The following is a 19,731-nucleotide window of genomic DNA, read 5'->3' as shown; positions in this document are numbered from 1 at the left end:
CATCTCTATCCATTCCTAGCTCACTCAGTTCATGCCCAGTTTCAAATCCAGTGTGTGATTCTAAAGCAAAAGATTAAGGTTCTTAACAAACCAACTGCAATTTCATATATCCAAATGACAATTGCAATTATACATAGATTCATTGGGAGGCTACCTACTGATTGCAATAATATTGCCATTACTCTGAAAAAGTGGGACATTTCTCTTGGGGAATTGACTTAAGTGCCTGTGGCACACTATTTGGAAGACCCAGACTAGTGGCCAATCACTGTCCTTTGTAGATGGATTTGACTTTTGGAAACAAACAGAAGGCATTAGGAGATTAGGATGAAGAATAAGGTGTTTGTCAAAGTTGGGTGGCACTAATTTGGGTTAAAAATTAATTATGACTCTGAATTAATCTAAGCAAGTTCCTTCTGTGTGTCTGAAGGGGCCACTAGTCCATACAAAAGGATCTCTGTAGGCTACATATTGACTTAATTTTAAAATGTGGTATCTGTGTCGAACTGTGTTTTTATTTATTTTGTTCAATATTTCATGAAATATTTTGGTAAATAATTAAAATTTAAAAAGCATTTTAATTTGGTTCCAGTGCTATTGAAGAGTGTGTCAAATGATCCTGGATCTGTGTGCTTGACACTTCTGATATATGCCATTCCTTCCAGTTCTAACAATCCAAGAGCTATTTATTTGGTCTATCTACATAGACCTACATAGATCTACATACATCTACTATAGGTGCCCCAAATCACAAAAGCATAAATACAAACTTGATTTAACATTCATACCTCAAAGCCCCAATGCAGAAGTGCAGCTTTTACCCCTGATAAATGAAGGGAAAGGAAATAAATAAATATCAGAAGAGCAGAAGGGATTCCAATGAGCCAAAGCCATTTTTGACCATAGGAATGCTGATACTACACTACCACAACTTTGTGAAGAAAAGTGGAAAGTAGTTCACAAGGGGAGAAGAAGGAAGCTCTACTGTCCCAGTTAGCACTGAAAATAACCCTTCGGAGGGCATGAAATACAACCCTTCTCCCCCTCCTTTTTCCTCATCACTAAAGCAAAGGAATGACCTATCATTCCAAGTTTGCTACCATATCCAATCCTCAGGATGGATGTTTGGTGACTTCTTTTTCCCTTCAAGTACCCCAAAATGCTAAATTTAACATGATTTCATGTGGATAAAAATAGTGATGGAGAAGCAAAGCATACTATAACCTTCCTGGGGCATAATATCCCTGAGAGATGACTCTCTCACAGATCTCACGGATGCTTATCTTTCCTTCCACTCTGTTTCTCTAGTTTTTAGTGAAATTTTAAAAAATATAACTGTAAAATGGGCTGAGATATGTGGAAAAGACATCAAGGAAAAGGGTTAAAAATCAACAGCATTTCTGGAAGACCTATTTGTATGTAGGGCACTCTACTGAGGCTAGGGAAAGAAAGGAAATATGCCAGATATGGATGTATAATGAGAGGAAGGAAAGAATTATTAAATGACTAAGGGAAGTAGGATGAGATTAAGGGAAGTGATTCATGATATATTTGCTAAATAAGGATAATGGACTTTCAAAGAGTATCAAGGAGGGAGAGAAGTCAACTAACATCCCATACTTAGGAAGTACCTATACAGATGTAGCTAAGATCTTTCCTGGCATTTCCCCCTCTGAAAGCAAAATGACATCTGAAAGTTTTAAATTTTAATTAAAAAACTTTTAATTGAAATCTTTAAATAACTTGTCATTTGGGTTGAGTTCATGGGAAATCCCAATGTTTTCTTTCTTCTTTTGATATTTTTTCCCATTGGTTATCTTATGATAATATACTAATTGTCATGGATAAATGCCTATAAACATGGCCTGAGATAAAAAATAAGTATCTGGATTGGTACTGAACCTGGATCTTTTTCTTCTCATGAAAATCAATGCCTTCTGCCATTTTGTGGTTTAGGAATGGAGAGGTAGGGAAGAGAAGAAGAGGCTGAAACTCATGAATAGTGTGATCTTAATATGTTTTTCAGTTGTGAACAGATAATCATGCTACATAAAAAGCAAGAGACATTTGATTCAATCCAACAAACTTTCATCAAGTATTCATTGTGTACAAAACACAATGCTAGGAAGTAGGAATTCAAAGACAGAAAAGAAATAAGTCCTAATCATCTTTGGGGAGGGCTTAAATTAGATTGGAGCACCTGTGCTCTGTCATGGTGGGCTCTAGGACTGGGATTCTAAGGTGGAAGAAGCTGGTGACCAGTGAGCACAACAAGCACATCCAAATCCCCCTCCACCTCTACCACTTCCTGGGAATAAACTTCTGGTGGTTCCTATTGATTCTGGCACTTTGAAACATTTATATGAAATTATAATGAGTTTTTGATCCATTCAGACATTTATTTATTGCCTACTTTATACCTGCCATTGCCATAGGCACTTGGAATTCAAGGGCAAAGAATGACACAATCTCTGCCCTAAAGGAGCTCACTCTTTAACACGAGGAAGGTGGTAGAACATTTGGACACCAGACAGCAGGGATCAAGGAGTGAAGGTGATATATTTGTCACATCTTACTTCTGATCCCATAATCCAACTAAAACTTCTATCTCCAAAGTTATGAATGATCTTTTTATTTTTTAACCCTTACCTTTTGTCTTAGAATCAATACTAATTATCACTTCCGAAGCAGAGGAGTGATAAGGGCTAATTCGGGTTAACATTAATGCAGGTAAGGTCAATGGGGGTTAACTGACTTGTCCAGGGTCACACAGCTAGGAAGTGTCTGAGGCCAGATTTGAACCTAGGTCATCCTGTCTCTAGGACTTGTTTTCTATCTACTGAACCACCTGGCTGCCCCCTTAATGATCCTTTAGCTGCCAAATCTAATGACTTTTCTCAATCCTTATCCTTCTTCACTTCTTTGCAGCCTTCAATGCTGTTGACTTGGCCACCCTCTTGTTCTTAAGATTCTCTCTAGAATTTTATGACACCATTCCTCCTGGTGCCCTTCCTACCTGACTATTGCTCAATCTCTCCTTTGTTGTATCTTCATCTAGATCACTCCTGCAGGTGGTGAATGTCCCGCTGGGTTGTGTCCTAGGATAGCTTCTATTCTCTCTCTATTCCATTTCACTTGGTTATCTCATCAGCTCTCATGGATTCAGTTATCTTTATCCTGAAGATTTTCAAGTCTATTTATTCAGCCCTAACTTCTCTGCTGAGCCTTCAGTCTGGAATCTATAGCTGCCACCCAGATATCTCAACCTGGATATATCATGGACATCTTGGACCCAAAGTGTCCAAAACTGAACTTATTCTCTTCCTGCCCCCATCCCCTCTCCTTTTCCTAAATCCTCTATTACTATTGAGGGTATTATTGCCTTCTCAAGTCCCCAGGCTTAATGTAGGTGCTATCCTTAACTCCATACTTCCTCTTGCTCCTTCCCCGAATTCAATGTGTTGGCAAGGCTTGTCAATTTTATCTTTGTAATAGATTTAAGATATACCCCTCTCCCTCTTCTGACACTACCATCACTTGGGTGCAGGCTCTCATTACCTCATGCCTGGATGATTGTAATGACCTGCTGGTTGGTCTGTCTGTCACAAGATTGTCCCTACTCCAGTCCATCTTCCATCTAGCTGTCAGTGATCTTCCCTTAAATCATGTCTGACAATATTATCCCCCAATGTAATAAACTCTAGAGGTAATCCCCTATCCCACAATATCACCTCCAGGATCAAATATTAAATCAATGATTTGACATTTAAAACCTTGTATATCCTTTCCAAAGTTCTTATACCTTAGACTCCAGATCCACCATGTTCTGTGATCCAGTAAGAATGGGTTCCTTGCTGTCTTCACACAAGAAATTTCAGTTGCCATCTCTGAGCATTTTCTCTGCCTATCTTCTAGGTTTTATCTCTTCATCTCTGCCTCCTGACTAATTTCAATTTTCAGTTCAAATCCCACTTTCTACAAGAAACCAGACCCCAACAGCGCCAGTGCTTCCCTCTCTATTTTGTATTTCAAATTCATCTTGTATAGAGCTTATTTGGTTTTTTAATGTTTTTAAATATTTTTATTAATAGAATTCATTTACAAATGTCTCAATTCCTCCCTTCCCTCCCCACCTGATAGAAGGTATCATCTGGGAGATAGATATATATATATCAATTATGCCTTTCATGTTTCCATTTTTCAATTCTCTGGAGGCAACATTCAGAATTTATTCTTCAAGTATTAAATCTGCAGCTGTGTATGGTGTTCTCTTGGTTCTACTCATTTCACTGTCTATTATCCCATGTAGTTCTTTCCAAGGTTTTTAAAAATTAACCTGCTCATCATTTCTTATGGCACAGTAGTATTCCATCACTATCCTATACCACATCCCCCAACTGACGAGAATCCCCTCAATTGCCAGTTCTTTGCAACCACATAGAGAGCCGCTATAAATATTTTGGAACATGAGTTCTTTTCTTCTTTCCTGATCTCCTCAGGAAATGCATCTGGCAATGGTATATCTGGGTCTATATAGCTTACTTGTACATAGTTGTTTACATGTCTCCCCTGTTAGGCTGTGAGCTCCTTGAGAGCAGAGCTATTTTTTACCTTTCATTATATCTCTAATGCTTAGTACAATGCCTGACCCGACATGGACTCTTAAAAATATTTATTGAGTGACTTGACATTCTTTTTTTGGTTTACATTCAGTCCCTCTTTAGTATGAAAAATAGCTCTGAGGGGGCAACTGGGTGGCTCAGTGAATTGAGAGCCAGGCTTAGAGACAGGAGGTTCTAGATTCAAATCTGGTCGGACACGTCCTAGCTGTGTGACCCTGGGCAAGTCACTTAACCCCCATTGTCTAGCCCTTACCATTCTTCTGCCTTGGAACCAGTAGATAATATTTATTCTAAGGTTTAGAATCAAGGGTTTAAAAAAAAGGGAAAAGGGTGCTGACTCTCCTTCCCTTGATGCTCAAGTTCTGCACTTCAGAGAAAAGTCAGAAATAAAGGGGTTTCTGTCCCTTCTTTAACCCTCTGACCATAAATCCAGAAGATTCCTGAAGGATAAACCTCATAACATCCCACATTTTCTACTTCTCTTCCCCCTGCTAGATGGACTTGCCAGCTTCAAGAGTTTCCTGAAGTCTGAGTTCAGTGAGGAGAACATTGAGTTCTGGATTGCCTGTGAGGATTATAAGAAGACTAAGTCACCTATCAAGATGGCTGAGAAGGCAAAGAAAATCTATGAAGAATTCATCAGAGCTGAGGCACCTAAAGAGGTTAGTTTAACTGGGTGAGTGGGTGTGCATCACTGGGGTGGACCAGCTCAAGAGCAAGCCACCGAAGATCTGCAAAAGTCTGGAAGTTAGAGGAGAAAGGAGAATCTTAGGACACTGAACATGGGAGAAGAGGCAACAAGGAGTAAGGGGGAGAGAGAATTATTTGGGCAGAGGGTAGAATAAGCTGAGATTCAAAACAACTAAATTGAATAAGGAAAAAATTCTTGGTGAATTCTGCTTCGGTCCAGTGGTGCTTTCCATCAGCCACCCCTGCAGTATGGTCCTCTCTTGCTTTGCATACAACAAGGCAGGAAGTGATCAACTAGGAGACAAAATAGAGCAACCAGATGGGGACTGGCCTGTTCCATAACATCCTGCTTTAGTAATCAGTGCTAGGACTTCAGAGCCTTATCTCTTAAGCACCTTCCCTCATTGTACCCTTGGGGGTTGTGGTGTACCGTTGGTACTCTGTGGACATGGGATCATAGCATTCAGGGAAAGAATTGCCCTTAGAGGTCATCTAATATAAACCTTCCCTTTTACAGATGAAGAAACTGAAACCTGGAGAGGTGATTAGGAATTACACAATTCGGAAGCTCCACTGGTTTTCGTGGTTACTTATAAAGTTTCAGCTACTAACTTCCTGTCTCAGTTTCCTCATCTGTAAAATGGGAATAATAGATATATTTTTTAAGAAAAAAAAAGCTTAGCACAGTGCCTAGCATATAGTAGATGTGTATGCTTTCTCCATCTCACTGTACCTTTGACCTAGTTGTACCTTACATTTACAATCCATTCCCACTCCATCTCTACCTCTTTGTTTCTTTTCAAAAACTCAACTAAATTAACACCTTCTAGATGAGGCCTCTTCTGGTCTTCCCAGAAACCAATCCACCTCTTCCCCTCTTTTTTGTCCATTAGTTGTATCTGAGTCTTTCTGATTCCATTTTGGGTTTTCTTGGTAAGGATATTGGAGTGGTTTGCCATTTCCTTCTGCAGCTCCTTTTACAGATGAGGAAACTGAGGAAAATAGGATTAATTGATTAGTCGAAGGCCACACTGTGGTAAATGTTTGAGGCCAAATTGGAACTCGGGTTCTCCTGACTCCAGGGTTAGTGTTCTATCTACTACACTGCCTAACTGCCATTTACTTTGTATTTATTTTATATTTACTTAGTATGTATATGTGTTATCTCCTTTGATAGAATGTAACTCCTCCACAGGAGGGAAAGTTTTATTTTTATCCTTGTATCTCTGTACCCAGTACAGGGGCGTAAAAAGTCCTTACTTGTTGACTGACCAATATGCTAAGCTTATAAAGCTAATAATACAATGTAAAACCCTTAAATATAGGATTGTTTCAAATTAAATGTATTCAGTATTCTCTTCCTTTAGTAAGTATAAGCTAACTTAAAAAAGGACATCTATATAGACCTTTAAGATTTGCAAAGAGCTTTTATGTATTTAGAGCTATCATGTGAGGTAGGTGCTAGTATTGTCCATATTTATAAAGGGGGAAACTGAGTCTAAGACGTTAAGTAATTTAGCTGGGTTTACACAGCTTGGAGGTGTCTGAAGCAGGATGCTAACCTCTGGTCTTCCTGACTCCCATGACTATAATGAGTCTCCACTCTACCACCTAGCTTCCAGATGATGCAGAACGGTTGGTAGTAGGTCACCAATACGTAGCTTCGTCCATGGTTCTCTCTCCTGGTGTCCTGCTTCAGACGGTACTTTGTTCTGTCACGATTTTTGGCAGCCAGGCATTTTATGTGGTGTTGCCACAAGAGACTGTGGAGGCAAAGTTTTCCAAGAGCCAGAATAATGACCATCCAGCCTAGTGGGTCTCCAGGGTCTCCAGATGTTAGAAGCCACATGTCAGAGAGACTGGACTGTGAGGGCTGAAAGGGCTCATGCAGAATTGAGCCCTTCTTGCACAGTTACATTGAAAATACTATTCCTGTGGATGCCGGCCCAGGACAAACCTCCATCCACACCAGCCTGAACTGCTGGAGAAGTCTCCTACCACATCTGCTGGCCTTCAAGCCTTTTGGGGCTGCTCCCTGCCTATCCCACTTTTCCTCTGCTCATGTCCTCCTTCCTTGTTCCAAACTGAACACAGTTCAAGCATCCTTAGAGAACAGATGAGGTCCTCCATCACATACCAAAACGCTATCTTTTCATCTTTAGCTCATCCGCCCCTCTTCTGTGCCCTCTCGATTCCAGATAATATAGATTATTTTGTATCTCCCAAAACCACTTTAGCCATGCCACAAGAGCCCTCAATCAGTCCGTCTGTTACCCTACCCATAGTAGGTACTTTATAAAGCACTTAATATGCACCAGACTGAGGCTACAGGTACAAAGAATGAAACAGTCCCTACTTGCTTTGAACTTATATTCTCATGGGGGAGCCAAGTATAATAATTAGCCAATGAGTAAATCTTTATTATGCACCTACTATGTGCCAGGTATTTGCTAGCCTTGAGGCTACAAGTACAAAGAAGGAAAAAATCCTTATTTTCAGTGAACTTACATTCTCAGGAGGGAGCCAAGTATAATAATTAGTCAATTTGTAAACATTTATTATGTGCCTACTATGCACCAGTCACTGTGTTAGGCTTGAGACTACAGGTACAAAGACTGAAACAGTCCCTACTTGCATTGAACTTATATTTCCATGGGAGAACCAAGTATAATAATTAGTCAATCAGTAAACATTTATTATGCACCTAGTATGTGCCAGGCATTGTGCTAGGCTTGAGGCTACAAGTACAAAGGAGTGAATTTACATTCTCAGGGGGGAGCCAGATACATTTACAAATACAAACAACCTGAAGTGAACAAATGCATACATACATACAAGTATATTTCTTTTGTTTGTTTGTTTTTTAACTAAAATCCTTACTCAATACTGTGTGTTGGTTCTAAGGCAGAAGAGCTGTGAGAGCCAGACAATAGGGGTTAAGTGACTTGCCCAAGTTAATACATCTAGGAAGTGTCTGAGGCCAAATTTGAACCCAGGACCTCCCATCTCTGGGTCTGGCTCTCAGTCCACTGAAATACATGGCTGCCCCTTATACATACATACATATATATGTGTGTGTGTGTATATATATATATATATATATATATATATATATATTTGTTTGAATAACAAAGTTGTTAAAAACAAGGTAATTAAAAGAACAATTCAAGTGCTTCCCCTTCCATGATGCCTTCCTTGATTGTCACTATCAATCCTCTTGGATCCATCCAGATAATTTCCTGTCAGTGCCTCTGTAAAGGACTTCTGTATTATTCTGTGTCATATTTATATGTTTTGTTATCCTACTAGACTATAAGTTCCATGAGGTCAGGGATACTTTATCTTAGAGAAAATGTATCTAAGAGACGATTAGGTATTTGAGGATTATTTGATAAATTGAACATAGCAGTAGGGGATGGTCTGCCAAGACTGGTAATATTAAGAATAATAGCAAACTTAAAAAAAAATATATATATATATTAAGGTTTGCAGAGTTCATAATATAAATATATGTATTTCCTGATTTAATCCTAATATGTGGTAGGTGCTATTATTATTTCCATTTGCTAGATGAAGAAACTGAGGCTGAGAATAAGTGACTTGTCCAGGGTCACACCATTAGTGTCTGCCTGACCATCTGTTCTTCTAGCATCAGAGAATGAACTGTAGATTTGAGAATGGCAGCAGGTTAAGACCTAGAAGGGACCTTGAAGACCCTTGGCTCATTCCATTCAATTGAACAAATGCTCTTGAGGAGCCGAGTCCCATGTTGAGGGTCTCTCTGTGTGAATGTGGATGGGCCAAAGGGCTCTTGGGCCCATCTCTTCTCTCATTGTTTAGGCTTTGCTGCCCCAGCCTGATGGTCCTAGTATTAGAGCTCTGGAGCTTTGCTGTTCTTTCTGATCTCTAGCCCGCAGGAACTCCTGACCATCCCATATGTGACCTGCAGCGCCCCCTAGTGTTCCACTTCAGGACAGCCACCAGATAACTTCATCTTTGTTTTGAATGTGCTCTAATAGATTTTTTAGGAGGCAGGGCATGGCTCCGTGGGACTCTCGGTACCAGCCTAGGTTCAAGTCTCCCCTGATATTTGCTGGTCGTGTGACCCTGGGCAAGTCTCTTAACCCCCTCCCCCCAATTGTTCTAGGCAAGTCCCAAAGCCCGTATGTTGCAGAGGAGGTACAACTTGCGCTGATAGAGGGAGGGAATTTCTTTCCCTGGGAGCTCTCTGGGCTAATGAAACCACGGGTCTTGTTCCGATCTCTGAAAACCTTCATTTGAACCAAACATCTGCCCATTGCTCAGCCATGAAATGCCGTGGAAGGATCCTACACGTTATACCTCAGCTGGCAGAGCTGCCATTTCCCAGGGTGGCTAGGCTTAATGTCTAGATTGCTAGATCTGGGGTCAGGAAGGCACGGGTTCAAATCCAGCCTCAGACACTTCCTAGCTGTGTGACCTTGAGCAAGTCAATTAACCTCTTTTTTGCCTCAGTTTCCTCATCTATAAAATGGGCTTAAAAACAGAACCTGCTCTATCCTGTGGTAGTTGTGAGGATCAAATGAGATAAAAATTGGAAAGCACTATATAAATGTTAACTATTGACTGCTTTAAGAATTATTCCTTATTTGAATTTGGAAGGTCTTGTCTACCAGGTTATCTTGCCATTTTCACTCACCACTACCTCCTCTTTTCCCTCTCTCCAGCTCCAATAGATCTAGGGCTGCCCAAACCGTCCTCTTTTCTGTCTTGCCTCAAGGGTTACCAGATGCTTTCTTCATAATAACCCTGTGAAGCTGGTAATAGCAAGAGCTGACATTGCTCACACTCTCTAGGTTTAGCTCATCTGCTCCCTCCTTTGAGCCCGGCAGACACCTGGCAGGAGCTATTTTTATCTTCGCTTTGTAACTGAGAAAATGGAAACTTGGAGATATGCAGTGACTTGCCCATAGTCACCTAGTCAGTCAGTGTTAGAGGAAGGTTGTGTTGTTTAATTGTTTCAGGTTCTTCGTGAACCTGTTGGGGGTTTTCTTGGCAAAGATACTGGAGGAATTTGCCACATTTCCTTCTTTAGTTCATTTTACAGATGAGGAAATTGAGACAAAGAGGGTTAAGTGACTTGCCCAGGGTCACACAGCTAGAAAGTATCTGAGGCTAGATTTGAACTCAGGAAGATGAGTCTTCCTGATTCCAGGCACAACACTCTGTGTTGCCATGGAGCTGCCTCTGTGGGAGGACAGGAGTTGAACCCTTCCAAGTCAGCACTGGTGTTTGTGCTCCTCTGGACTGTCTCTAATGGTATAGACATTTTTACTTCCATCATCTTGTGGATGAAGGAGAAGGAACAACTCATAAGTATCAGAGCTTTCGAACCCAAATCTTCTGTCTCTAAATCACTTCAGTGCATTGAGCATTTATTAAATACCAAGTCCTGGGCTGGGCTTAGTATACAAGGATGAAAAGAATATGACCCCAACTCTCAGGAAGCTTTGATTCTACCAAAGGAGTCCAGCATGTAGGTAAAGGAGAGGTGCCTACATGAGGCAGTGAATAGAGCACTGAACCTGGAGACAGGAAGACCAGAGTTCAAATCCAGCCATGCAGGTATTTATTAGCTGGGAGATACTGGACAAATCACTTAATCTCTCTTTGCCTGCTTCCTCAATTTTAAAATGGGGGATGATAATGATAATATTGCCTACCTCTTAAGGACTGCCGTGAGGATCAAATGAGATAATATTTGTAAAGGTCTTAGCACAGTGCCTGGAACATGTAAGTGCCATAGAAATATCAGCTATTATTAAATTTGCAGTATTCAAAACACAGAGGAATAATTCAAAATCTATGCAAAATTAGTACAAAGTGAGTAAAGAAGTCAGAGAATAGTAATCATAAAGGAGGTGGAAGGAATATAAAAAATGCTTTGTGTAGGAGAAAACACCTGAACTGAGCCTTGAAGGTCACTATGAATTCCAACAGGGGGATAAAGGAAAAAGGCAGAATATATATAAATGGACCATGCAAATGCACATAGGTAGGGGATGAAATCGTGTCTGTGTACAGGAGACAACAAGGAAAACAATTTGGCTGAAACTTAGAATTCATGAGAAAAAGGTATGTGGAATAAGTCTGTCAGAATTGATTGAACTGGGGGCATCTGGGTGGTTCAGTGGATTGAAAGTCAGCCTTAGAGACAAGAGTCTCTGAGTTCAAATCTGACCTCAGACACTTCCCAGCTATGTGACCTTGGGCAAGTCACTTAACCCCCATTGCCTAGCCCTTACCATTCTTCTGGTTTAGAATGGATGCAAAAACCAATACACAGTGTTGATTCTAAGATGGAAGATATGAGTGGGAAAAAAATAGACTGGAGCCAGGCTATGGTGGTCATTACATGCCAACAGAGGAACTATGTTTTATCCTTATCCCCTAACTGTTAAATGATCAAAAAATGGTCTTGTTACCATTTGTGAGTTTTTTAATGGGTGACTTTTTAAGGAATGTTTTATTAAATTCATGATGGAAATTTAAATAGTTTGCAGTATTCTGTATTCACTTAAAGTAAATTATTTTATACGCAATTTGTTAGCAACTGAAATTTTATAAATAAAATGGTCAAGTATTTTTAAAAATGTATGAAACATCTGCCAACCCTGGAAAGACTTCATAGTACAGCTCTCTTAAGGCAGTACAGTCACTAAAGCTTCTTCAGCAGTGTAGTAACTTGGTTGGGATATCTCTTTGGTAGTAATGTGGAGGATAGACAGGAGACAAGAAGCAGGGAGAGAGCTCAGTTGATGAGTGGGGAGACTCTGTCCTAAGGCAGTAGCCATGTGAGTGAATAAAAAGGGACAAAGGAGGGAGAACGTTTGGGGAGGCAAAAATCAACGGGTCTAGGCAACTGATTGGGGAAAGAGAGTGATAAGCAGAGAATAGTTCTTGAGATTGATATCCAGAGGAATGGTGGCACCCTAGGAAAGTGACAGAGGGTAGTATTTCAGGGAGAAAGATCATGACTTCAAATTCAATGATGCTTTGGGTCCGAAGGAAAAGAGGATCTTAAATTAGAGCTAGCACCCCTTCCTCTTTTCCATTCTCTTTCCCCTAAACCATCTGTTCCAAGTGATATATTTGCCTCTCCAGATAAGCTGTGAAAACTGAAGTTTCCCTCTCTGTGTCCTTGCCTATAGGTGAATATCGACCATTTCACTAAAGCCATGACCATGAAGAACCTGGTGGAACCGTCACCAAGCAGCTTTGACATGGCCCAAAAGAGGATCCATGCCCTAATGGAGAAGGATTCTCTGCCGCGATTCATTCGGTCGGAGTTTTATCAGGAACTGATCAAGTAACAATGAAAAAGGCATCTTGGGAGTCCTTTCCCCCCATAGCAACTTCTTTTTTCCCCAGAGTTTTCCAGAGTAGCCCTACCCTGAAGATTATCCAACCTGAAATCATCCCAGGTGGTGTTGCTAAGATGTTTTTTCCCTACATTGTTTTGGATATACTCGAATTTGACCAGTGTTACCACTTTCAACCAAGTCATTAAATCTCAGAATCTCAGAATTGGAAGACACCCACAGAGACTGTCCAGTCCAGTCCAGACCTGCGTGAGAATCCTCTCCACTATATTCTTGAAGGTTTCATCCTGCCTCTTCTCTCCTTGTATGAAAAGGACATTCAGCTTCAGGGTCCAATCAGATCGGTCACTGCAATGCCCTGAAAAGGTTCCCCTGGTCAAAAATTAAGCAAGGGCTGAGGAGGACAATCAACTATAATGAAGGATGTGGGCAAATCTGGTTTCAATAATACAACTAGATGACTACAAATTGGGCTGACAGTGGTCCTAATTCTGGAAAACTAGTTTAGAGTTCAATCATTTTCATTTGTAGTTGTTTTGTTGTTGTTGTTGTCATGACCCAGAAAGGATCAGAATGCCAAAGTGAGTATCATTACTTCTTTGGGGGCTTCTGAACCAGCATGGCTGTCCAGGAAGTGGCAGAGATCTTGTAGAGTAGTCTATTCTTTATTTTCTTAAGCAGATATTACATGAGTTATTGAAACACAATATGGTACAGTGGCTTATAGAGCCAACCTTGGAATCTGGAAGACCTGGATTCAAGTTTTGCCTCAAACATATACAACAAAGTCATTTAACCTCTCAGAGGGCCAATCAACTCTCATAGACCGCAAATCACCAAATAAGTATTGATCTGTAGTCATAGAGAAGGTCTCCTCTTTGATGATAGGCTTTAATTTTTTTTTAATTGCTATTGGGGGCAACTAGGTGATTTTGTAGATTGAGAGCCCAGCCTAGAGGCAGAAAGTCTTGGATTCAAATCTGACTTCAGATACTTCCTAGCTATGCCACTCCAGGCATGTTACTTAACTCCCATGGCCTAGCCATTATAGCTATTCTGTCTTAGAAGCAATACACAGTATTGTTTCTAAAAGAAAAAGGCTTTTTTAAGCTACTCTATAAAATTTTGGATATTTCTTGAGCATCTTAATGTAAGCTGAATGTAGAAAATGCTATTTTTCAATCATTTTTGTCAATATAAAAACAGCCTAATATAATACAGTTCTACAATCTTCTTCCCTTAGAAAGAAAATACTAGATTATACTATGCAAACATCAATCCAGTCGTAACAGTACAGGCTTTTTTTAGTCCAAGGTCTTGACTCAAAGTGTGATTTTTTTTCAAATTACCTTCTGTACATCAGAAGGCTTAAATTTCCAAAACTTCTCACATCAATTTGTGCAAAATAAAGCCCACTTGTATTCAAACTCATTGTTAAAGGAATGACAGGGGCAGAAGGCAGAACCAACTTGTGATGATTCAGCCAATGAAAGGAGAAATTATGTAGATGGGGAGAAAAAGGGATAGTGTTCTTTCTGTAACAGTTATTCCAGATCCAAGTCCTTGACATGGCCAACCTTCATGCTAACAATGTCTGAGACCATGAACCAATAAGAACAGTGATAATCACAGTTTATCCTTTAAGAAAAGATAAAGATCTTATACATTCCCTTCCCTCCACACCATCCCCCCACACCCTGAATTGAATATTTTCATAGGATACTTAATGTCCCTTGGTTGGCCAATTATTCTACACCTAGAAAAAAGGGAGGAGGTGTTTAAAAATTATGAAATATGTATACTTACCTAAAATATATGCCTATAACCCATTACCCATCATACTTACTTAGTAAAAAAATGACATGATCTTTGAACCACCCTTATTTTCTTTAGGAAAAGTTACTTTGACTCTCCTTAGAGCTAGTCAGAGATGAAGTAGTCAGTATTTTCCAAAACAATGTGGTCTCTTAGCAACCCACATCTTTCCCTAGTTTCTGCTCCCAACACTAGAGAACTCATAATCACAGTAACCATACATGTCCCCAAGATGCCTGACAGAGTCCTTAACTAATGGTACCAAGGTATTTTGTGGTATGTTTGTACTCCTAATAGTCTATTTCAGTATGGTAAACAACCTTGTTCTACTTCTTTCCCCTGTAGTAGAGGTGCCAAAATCATCTTTCTTCAAAACTATTGTGACATAGAAATGAATCTGGAAATCTGAGCACATTGAACCATATTGTTGAACAAACTTGTGTGGGTAGCTGAGGTATAGATGGTGGATTTCCCTCAGAGGAGAAGCATTCCGATGCTAGCAGCAGGAATAAAGCATATGTCATACTTAAAGCAAAAAGAATAAATTGCTTAGTTTCCAGAAATCGATTTCCCCTTTCCCCTCCTTTTTTTCTGTTTGTTTCTGTTATTATCTCAGGCATCTATTATCATGAAATTATTACTCTATAGCTTTTTTTTCCCTTTAAGGAGAATAGAAGGATTATTAAAATATCACCTTGTTCATTAAGGCGGGGCTAATGCTAACCCTAACCCTATCCCTATCCCTGCCTCTTGCAGAATTTTCACAGGATATTTCATCTCTCCTGCTGAACCATTGTTTGGCATCCAGCAAATGGCAAGGTGGAGGGGGTGAAGCGCCTAGACTAACCAAAAGTCACTACCTACAGCTTCCTCGCCATCTGCTATGAATCTGTCCTTCTGGGTCAGGTGCTCACTTCAGACAACAATCAATCCATCACATGATGGAGAATGGCACTGTGTCCAGAATATGATGTCAGTCCATGAAATCTTTTTCCCGCTGTCACAATTTGGTTGGCACTTTCTTCCAACAGCTCAGGCAGCCAGGGTTTTTTAATTCAGTGGCTTAAAAAATAAATTTGGAGGGAGAATGTAAAACCCAAGCTTGAACAATTACTTGTCTAGCAGATAGTGTAGACCAGCCACAGGAAAAGAAAACTCCAAGACAGACTTATTGGCTCCCATTTTCTAGAGATGCTGTCAATACAGCCAAAACAACCCAAATAAAAAACATTTTTTCCAATTTCCATAAAATTAGAGCTTTTACCTAATAAGCATATAAGTCCCTCCCTTCCCATGCCTCTGATTAAATTGAAATGTCCACAGAAGCTCCCACCAATTTAATTATGAAGCTCAGATTGAATTGATAGAAATGATAATTTATAAATTTTATTTTGGACTGACATCGTTCAGGCCTTCATGGTGAGGGTCAGGGAAAGTGGGACCCTTTGGCAACCAGAGGTCTGAAAAAAAAATTGAGGAGACTTGAATACCAACTATAATGGTGTCAAAATGTCCATAAAAATGGGGAAACAATTCACACCCAAATGCACATATTCCGTCTAAATCATACCAAAAGTCCAGATAGGTGAGCTTCTCTAGGACCTGACTTGTCAGTCTTTTCTGCTTCTGTTTGGGGTCCCTAAGGCAGAAGTTGATTGATCTTAGCATAGAAGATAGCTTAGGATGATGGAGCAGAATTATCCGGGAAAAGGGTAAGAACCATTAGCTTTTTTCATGAGCTGTTTTAGCAGGGGAGCAAGGCACTGACTGACAGGAATTTTCTTGCAAAGCCTATCAAGCCAGCTCTTTTCAGTAAACCCTCTCCTAAATTAAATGTAGTAATGTTTTTAATGTCATACAGACATCCTTCTAATAAATGAAGGAAAAGCCAATGAACAAGAAAAAAAATGCTGGAACTCAAATGGGAAAAACTAAATACTTTTAAATCTCTGAAGAAATTGATGTGAGAATCTTTTATTTAAAGAATCCGACAAAAAGTTTAAAAAACAATCCCTGTGTTGCAAGCGGTTTCCATAGAGGCATAATGAAAATAATTTCTATTTCTGGGGAACAGAAAGAATTGGGTTAATCATTCCAGAATTAAAAAAAAAAGTAATAGTCTTGAATCTTCACCCCCCTCCCCTTTTCCCTGGAGCAAATTGCCTGGGAAAGTAGGAAAGTTAATGACAGGGCAGCATTACATGCTTCCATTTTCCTTCCTTGTGAAAATGGAAGTCGCTGCTGTAAGTTGGCTTGGGCCGTGTGAGGTTGTGGATGGTAGAGGAACCCAACAGGGATCAATTGAAGTGGGGAACATGTTTCTCATCCCGGAGGGAAAAAAATGGCGACTAGCCCAGAAAATCTGGCCTTTTACTTGGCTGGGTTTGCTATGGATTAGAGTTGGGTCAGAACAAGAGCTGAGGCAGGGCTGGGACAAAGAAACAGAACAATGATCGGGAAATAAAATCCAGGTTATGTTGTTCTGTCTTCTTTGCCAAAAGTACACTTGGACATATTCAGGAGTGGACACGGAGAAGCACACTTTTTCTGTCTTTGCCTCCTAGCTGAGCTCCCAGATGGAAATCTTGTGAAGTGGGAGTTCTATTTTTCAGAGAAGCCAAGGTAATTTAGCCAAAGCACTGCCAAAAAAGAGCAAAATGAAGCCATAAATGAAGTTCAGGGCCTCTTTCTTCCCTTTTAGTTATCTCCTGGCTACACAGGGTTGCATCAATTGCAAACTCTGCCTTGGTGAGATTTCTTTTTTACATAGTTTCTCCTTCTGTCTTTCTCCCAAATAAGTTCCTTGTGTGCAAAATCAAGGCTGCAGCGATGCAGATGGCAGTTGACAAGCTATGATGCACAAAGGCAATTTCTCTTAGGTTAAGAGTCCCTGGATTTCAAGTCACATTAGGTTATTCAGGACCCACTAAGCCTCTACATATCTTTTATTTATTTTCTCATTTCTGCAAAGTTAGAGCGTGTATTTCATATACACACAAGTAATTCCATCCATTTCCATGACACCAATAAAATCAAAAGGGCCACAGAATCTTCCCCCAACTAAATTATTGAGCCAATATTGAAGCAACCTGACCTGGATTGTGATGTCACTCCTTGTTTAGGCTAACTAAAGCCTTCTGGCTTCAAGGCACCAGAGCTGGCCTGCTTCTGGGAGCCAGACACATTCCAGTTCAATCATTTTCACTTCTGTTCTATCCCTCATCCTCTCCTCAGTGCTATGATGACTGTGATGGGCAGATTCTGGTTCTCTCTTCCTCCCCCTGAATACTTAATCTGGCTAGGCTGCATTTTTTTTTTAATTTAAAGAATCTTAAAGAGCACTGATTTCATCATTGAGCTATGGCTTGTGTGACATTTGCTCAATCTTATTGGCCAAGAATGTTTCAGAGAAAGAAGTTCCTTCCATAAAAACGTCCTGTCTAGCTGCATGTGGCGGCACGGACTCCGAGCAGATGGGGTGAACTAGGCTGAGGTGTGCCAGACATATGCATCCGCCATCCATTAAGATGAATCAAAGCTGCATGCTAAGTTTTCACAAATCGCCAAGAGGGGAAAAAAAAGACTCCTAATGGCTAGGAAACAATTTTGAACAAGCATCAGACCCTGATTTATACAAAGCCCAAATGTCTGCCTGCTGCCACTTTTCCAATTGTTTGGAAGGCACTTGCTTCTTAATAATGGGTACTCTTCACAGTTCACTGAATGATGGAAAAGTGGCTAGAAGGGAGATGCTTTTTAACCCTGGGCAGGCTTCTGATTATAGAAAAGAACAGCTGGAAGCCAGGTGTTCATTCCTGTTGGGCTGGAGTGGGCTGGGAGGCAGGAGGTTAGGTTGGGGGAAAGAGGCTGGAAAATTTCCGTGACCCAAGGAGTCTGAACCCCAAGAGCCTGCTAACTCTTTGAGGGTTCCTGCCTGGGGATCATAGTGAGATTCAACACCCCCCTCAGAGGTATGGTCACATGGTTGTACCTGGAGTGAGCCTAGCTCACCTTTTTACTTCAATCATCCCTCCTGGAGCTGTTGTTGCATCAAGTCTGCAGTAAACCCATCTTCCTTCCCCAGGAGGCATGTCTGGAGCTCGCCAAAGGGGTTGATCCTTAAGACCTCTCGTGCTCCATCTAAGGTAATGTTCTTGAAACGGAGTGGAAGCCTGCATAAGATTTTAAGAGGAAAAATATCTAAAATCAACAAACCCCTTAGAAATTCTCTTTCTATTTTTTAATGTTAATCCATTTACTCTCTGATTTTTACTAAACAAACTACACTATATTCCCCGCATGATTGCTCAGTTTAGATGAATTCCTTGTAGGGTATCTAGCCATCTCCCTTCCTTGAAGTTTCTCCTTTATGCCCCAAAATGTCCTTGATCTGGCAAAGAGAAATAGAGCTAGTGGATGGGAACTAGCAGTCTGGATGAGAAAATGGACAACTTTACCAATCTTTATCAATGTCATGTGGACATAGGCAGAATGGAGAGCTGGAGAATTTGACAGTGGCGCAAGCCATTCTGATGAAGCTAAAGGGGCATTTCCCCCTCCTCAAAAGCAGGACTTAGGGAGAGGGATGACCCCAAACTTAATATTTTCCTAACTTTTGACTTGACTTTGATTTTGGTTCATACACTCTTATGTCCTGGGAAGGACATGAAAGCCTATCATTTGACATTTATCCAATGACCATCTACTGCAGGGGCATTCATTTACGCCTTCCTCTTTTGTTTGCCATTGCTTTATGTACTCTGATATTTTGTGATAAAGTAATCACCAAACCTGTATTCTGTAACCATTATCACATATATTATATATTAAATTCATATCTATATGTTATCATTAGCATCACGTGGATCTTCCTTGATTCTTAAGACACTTTTTAAATGTTTGTTTCTTTTAAACCCTTACCTTTCATCTTAGAATCAACACTCTGTATTGGTTCCAAGGCAGAAGAGTGGTAAGGGATAGGCAATGGGGGTTAAGTGACTTGCCCAGGGTCACACAGCTAGGAAGTATCTGAGGCTTAAAAATATGTCTTAACTAAGAATGTGATTCTTTCTTCTGGTTGGTTTCTTATGTCTAGAGAATGGGAGAAAAGCCAAGTTAGGAGGACTGATCATGCTCAGAACTTTGTCTCTAAGTTTACCTTAATTTTCTGACATAATACACTGTACTCTGGATAGTCCAACCTGGATAGTGAAGGCCCTTGAGCCTGTGCCATACAATTGTCT

At 40.3% G+C, this 19,731-nt stretch overlaps 1 protein-coding gene across 1 annotated transcript in view; it reads left to right on the top strand.

Annotated features, from left to right (window-relative positions):
- Positions 1–19,336, top strand: part of RGS5 (regulator of G protein signaling 5) — a 95,064-nt gene extending 75,728 nt beyond the window's left edge. Inside the window, exons 4-5 of the mRNA XM_007480677.3 lie at positions 5,118–5,284; positions 12,503–19,336. Coding sequence (XP_007480739.1) covers positions 5,118–5,284; positions 12,503–12,664 — 329 coding nt within the window. The 3' untranslated portion in view covers positions 12,665–19,336. The remainder of the gene's footprint in view (positions 1–5,117; positions 5,285–12,502) is intronic.
- The last annotated feature ends 395 nt before the right edge of the window (positions 19,337–19,731 follow it).

The sequence above is a fragment of the Monodelphis domestica genome, chromosome 2, assembly GCF_027887165.1.
Source record: "Monodelphis domestica isolate mMonDom1 chromosome 2, mMonDom1.pri, whole genome shotgun sequence".
NCBI lineage: Eukaryota > Metazoa > Chordata > Mammalia > Didelphimorphia > Didelphidae > Monodelphis > Monodelphis domestica.
The sequence above is the reverse complement of the archived record's forward strand: the minus strand, read 5'-3'. Positions and strand labels throughout refer to the sequence as shown.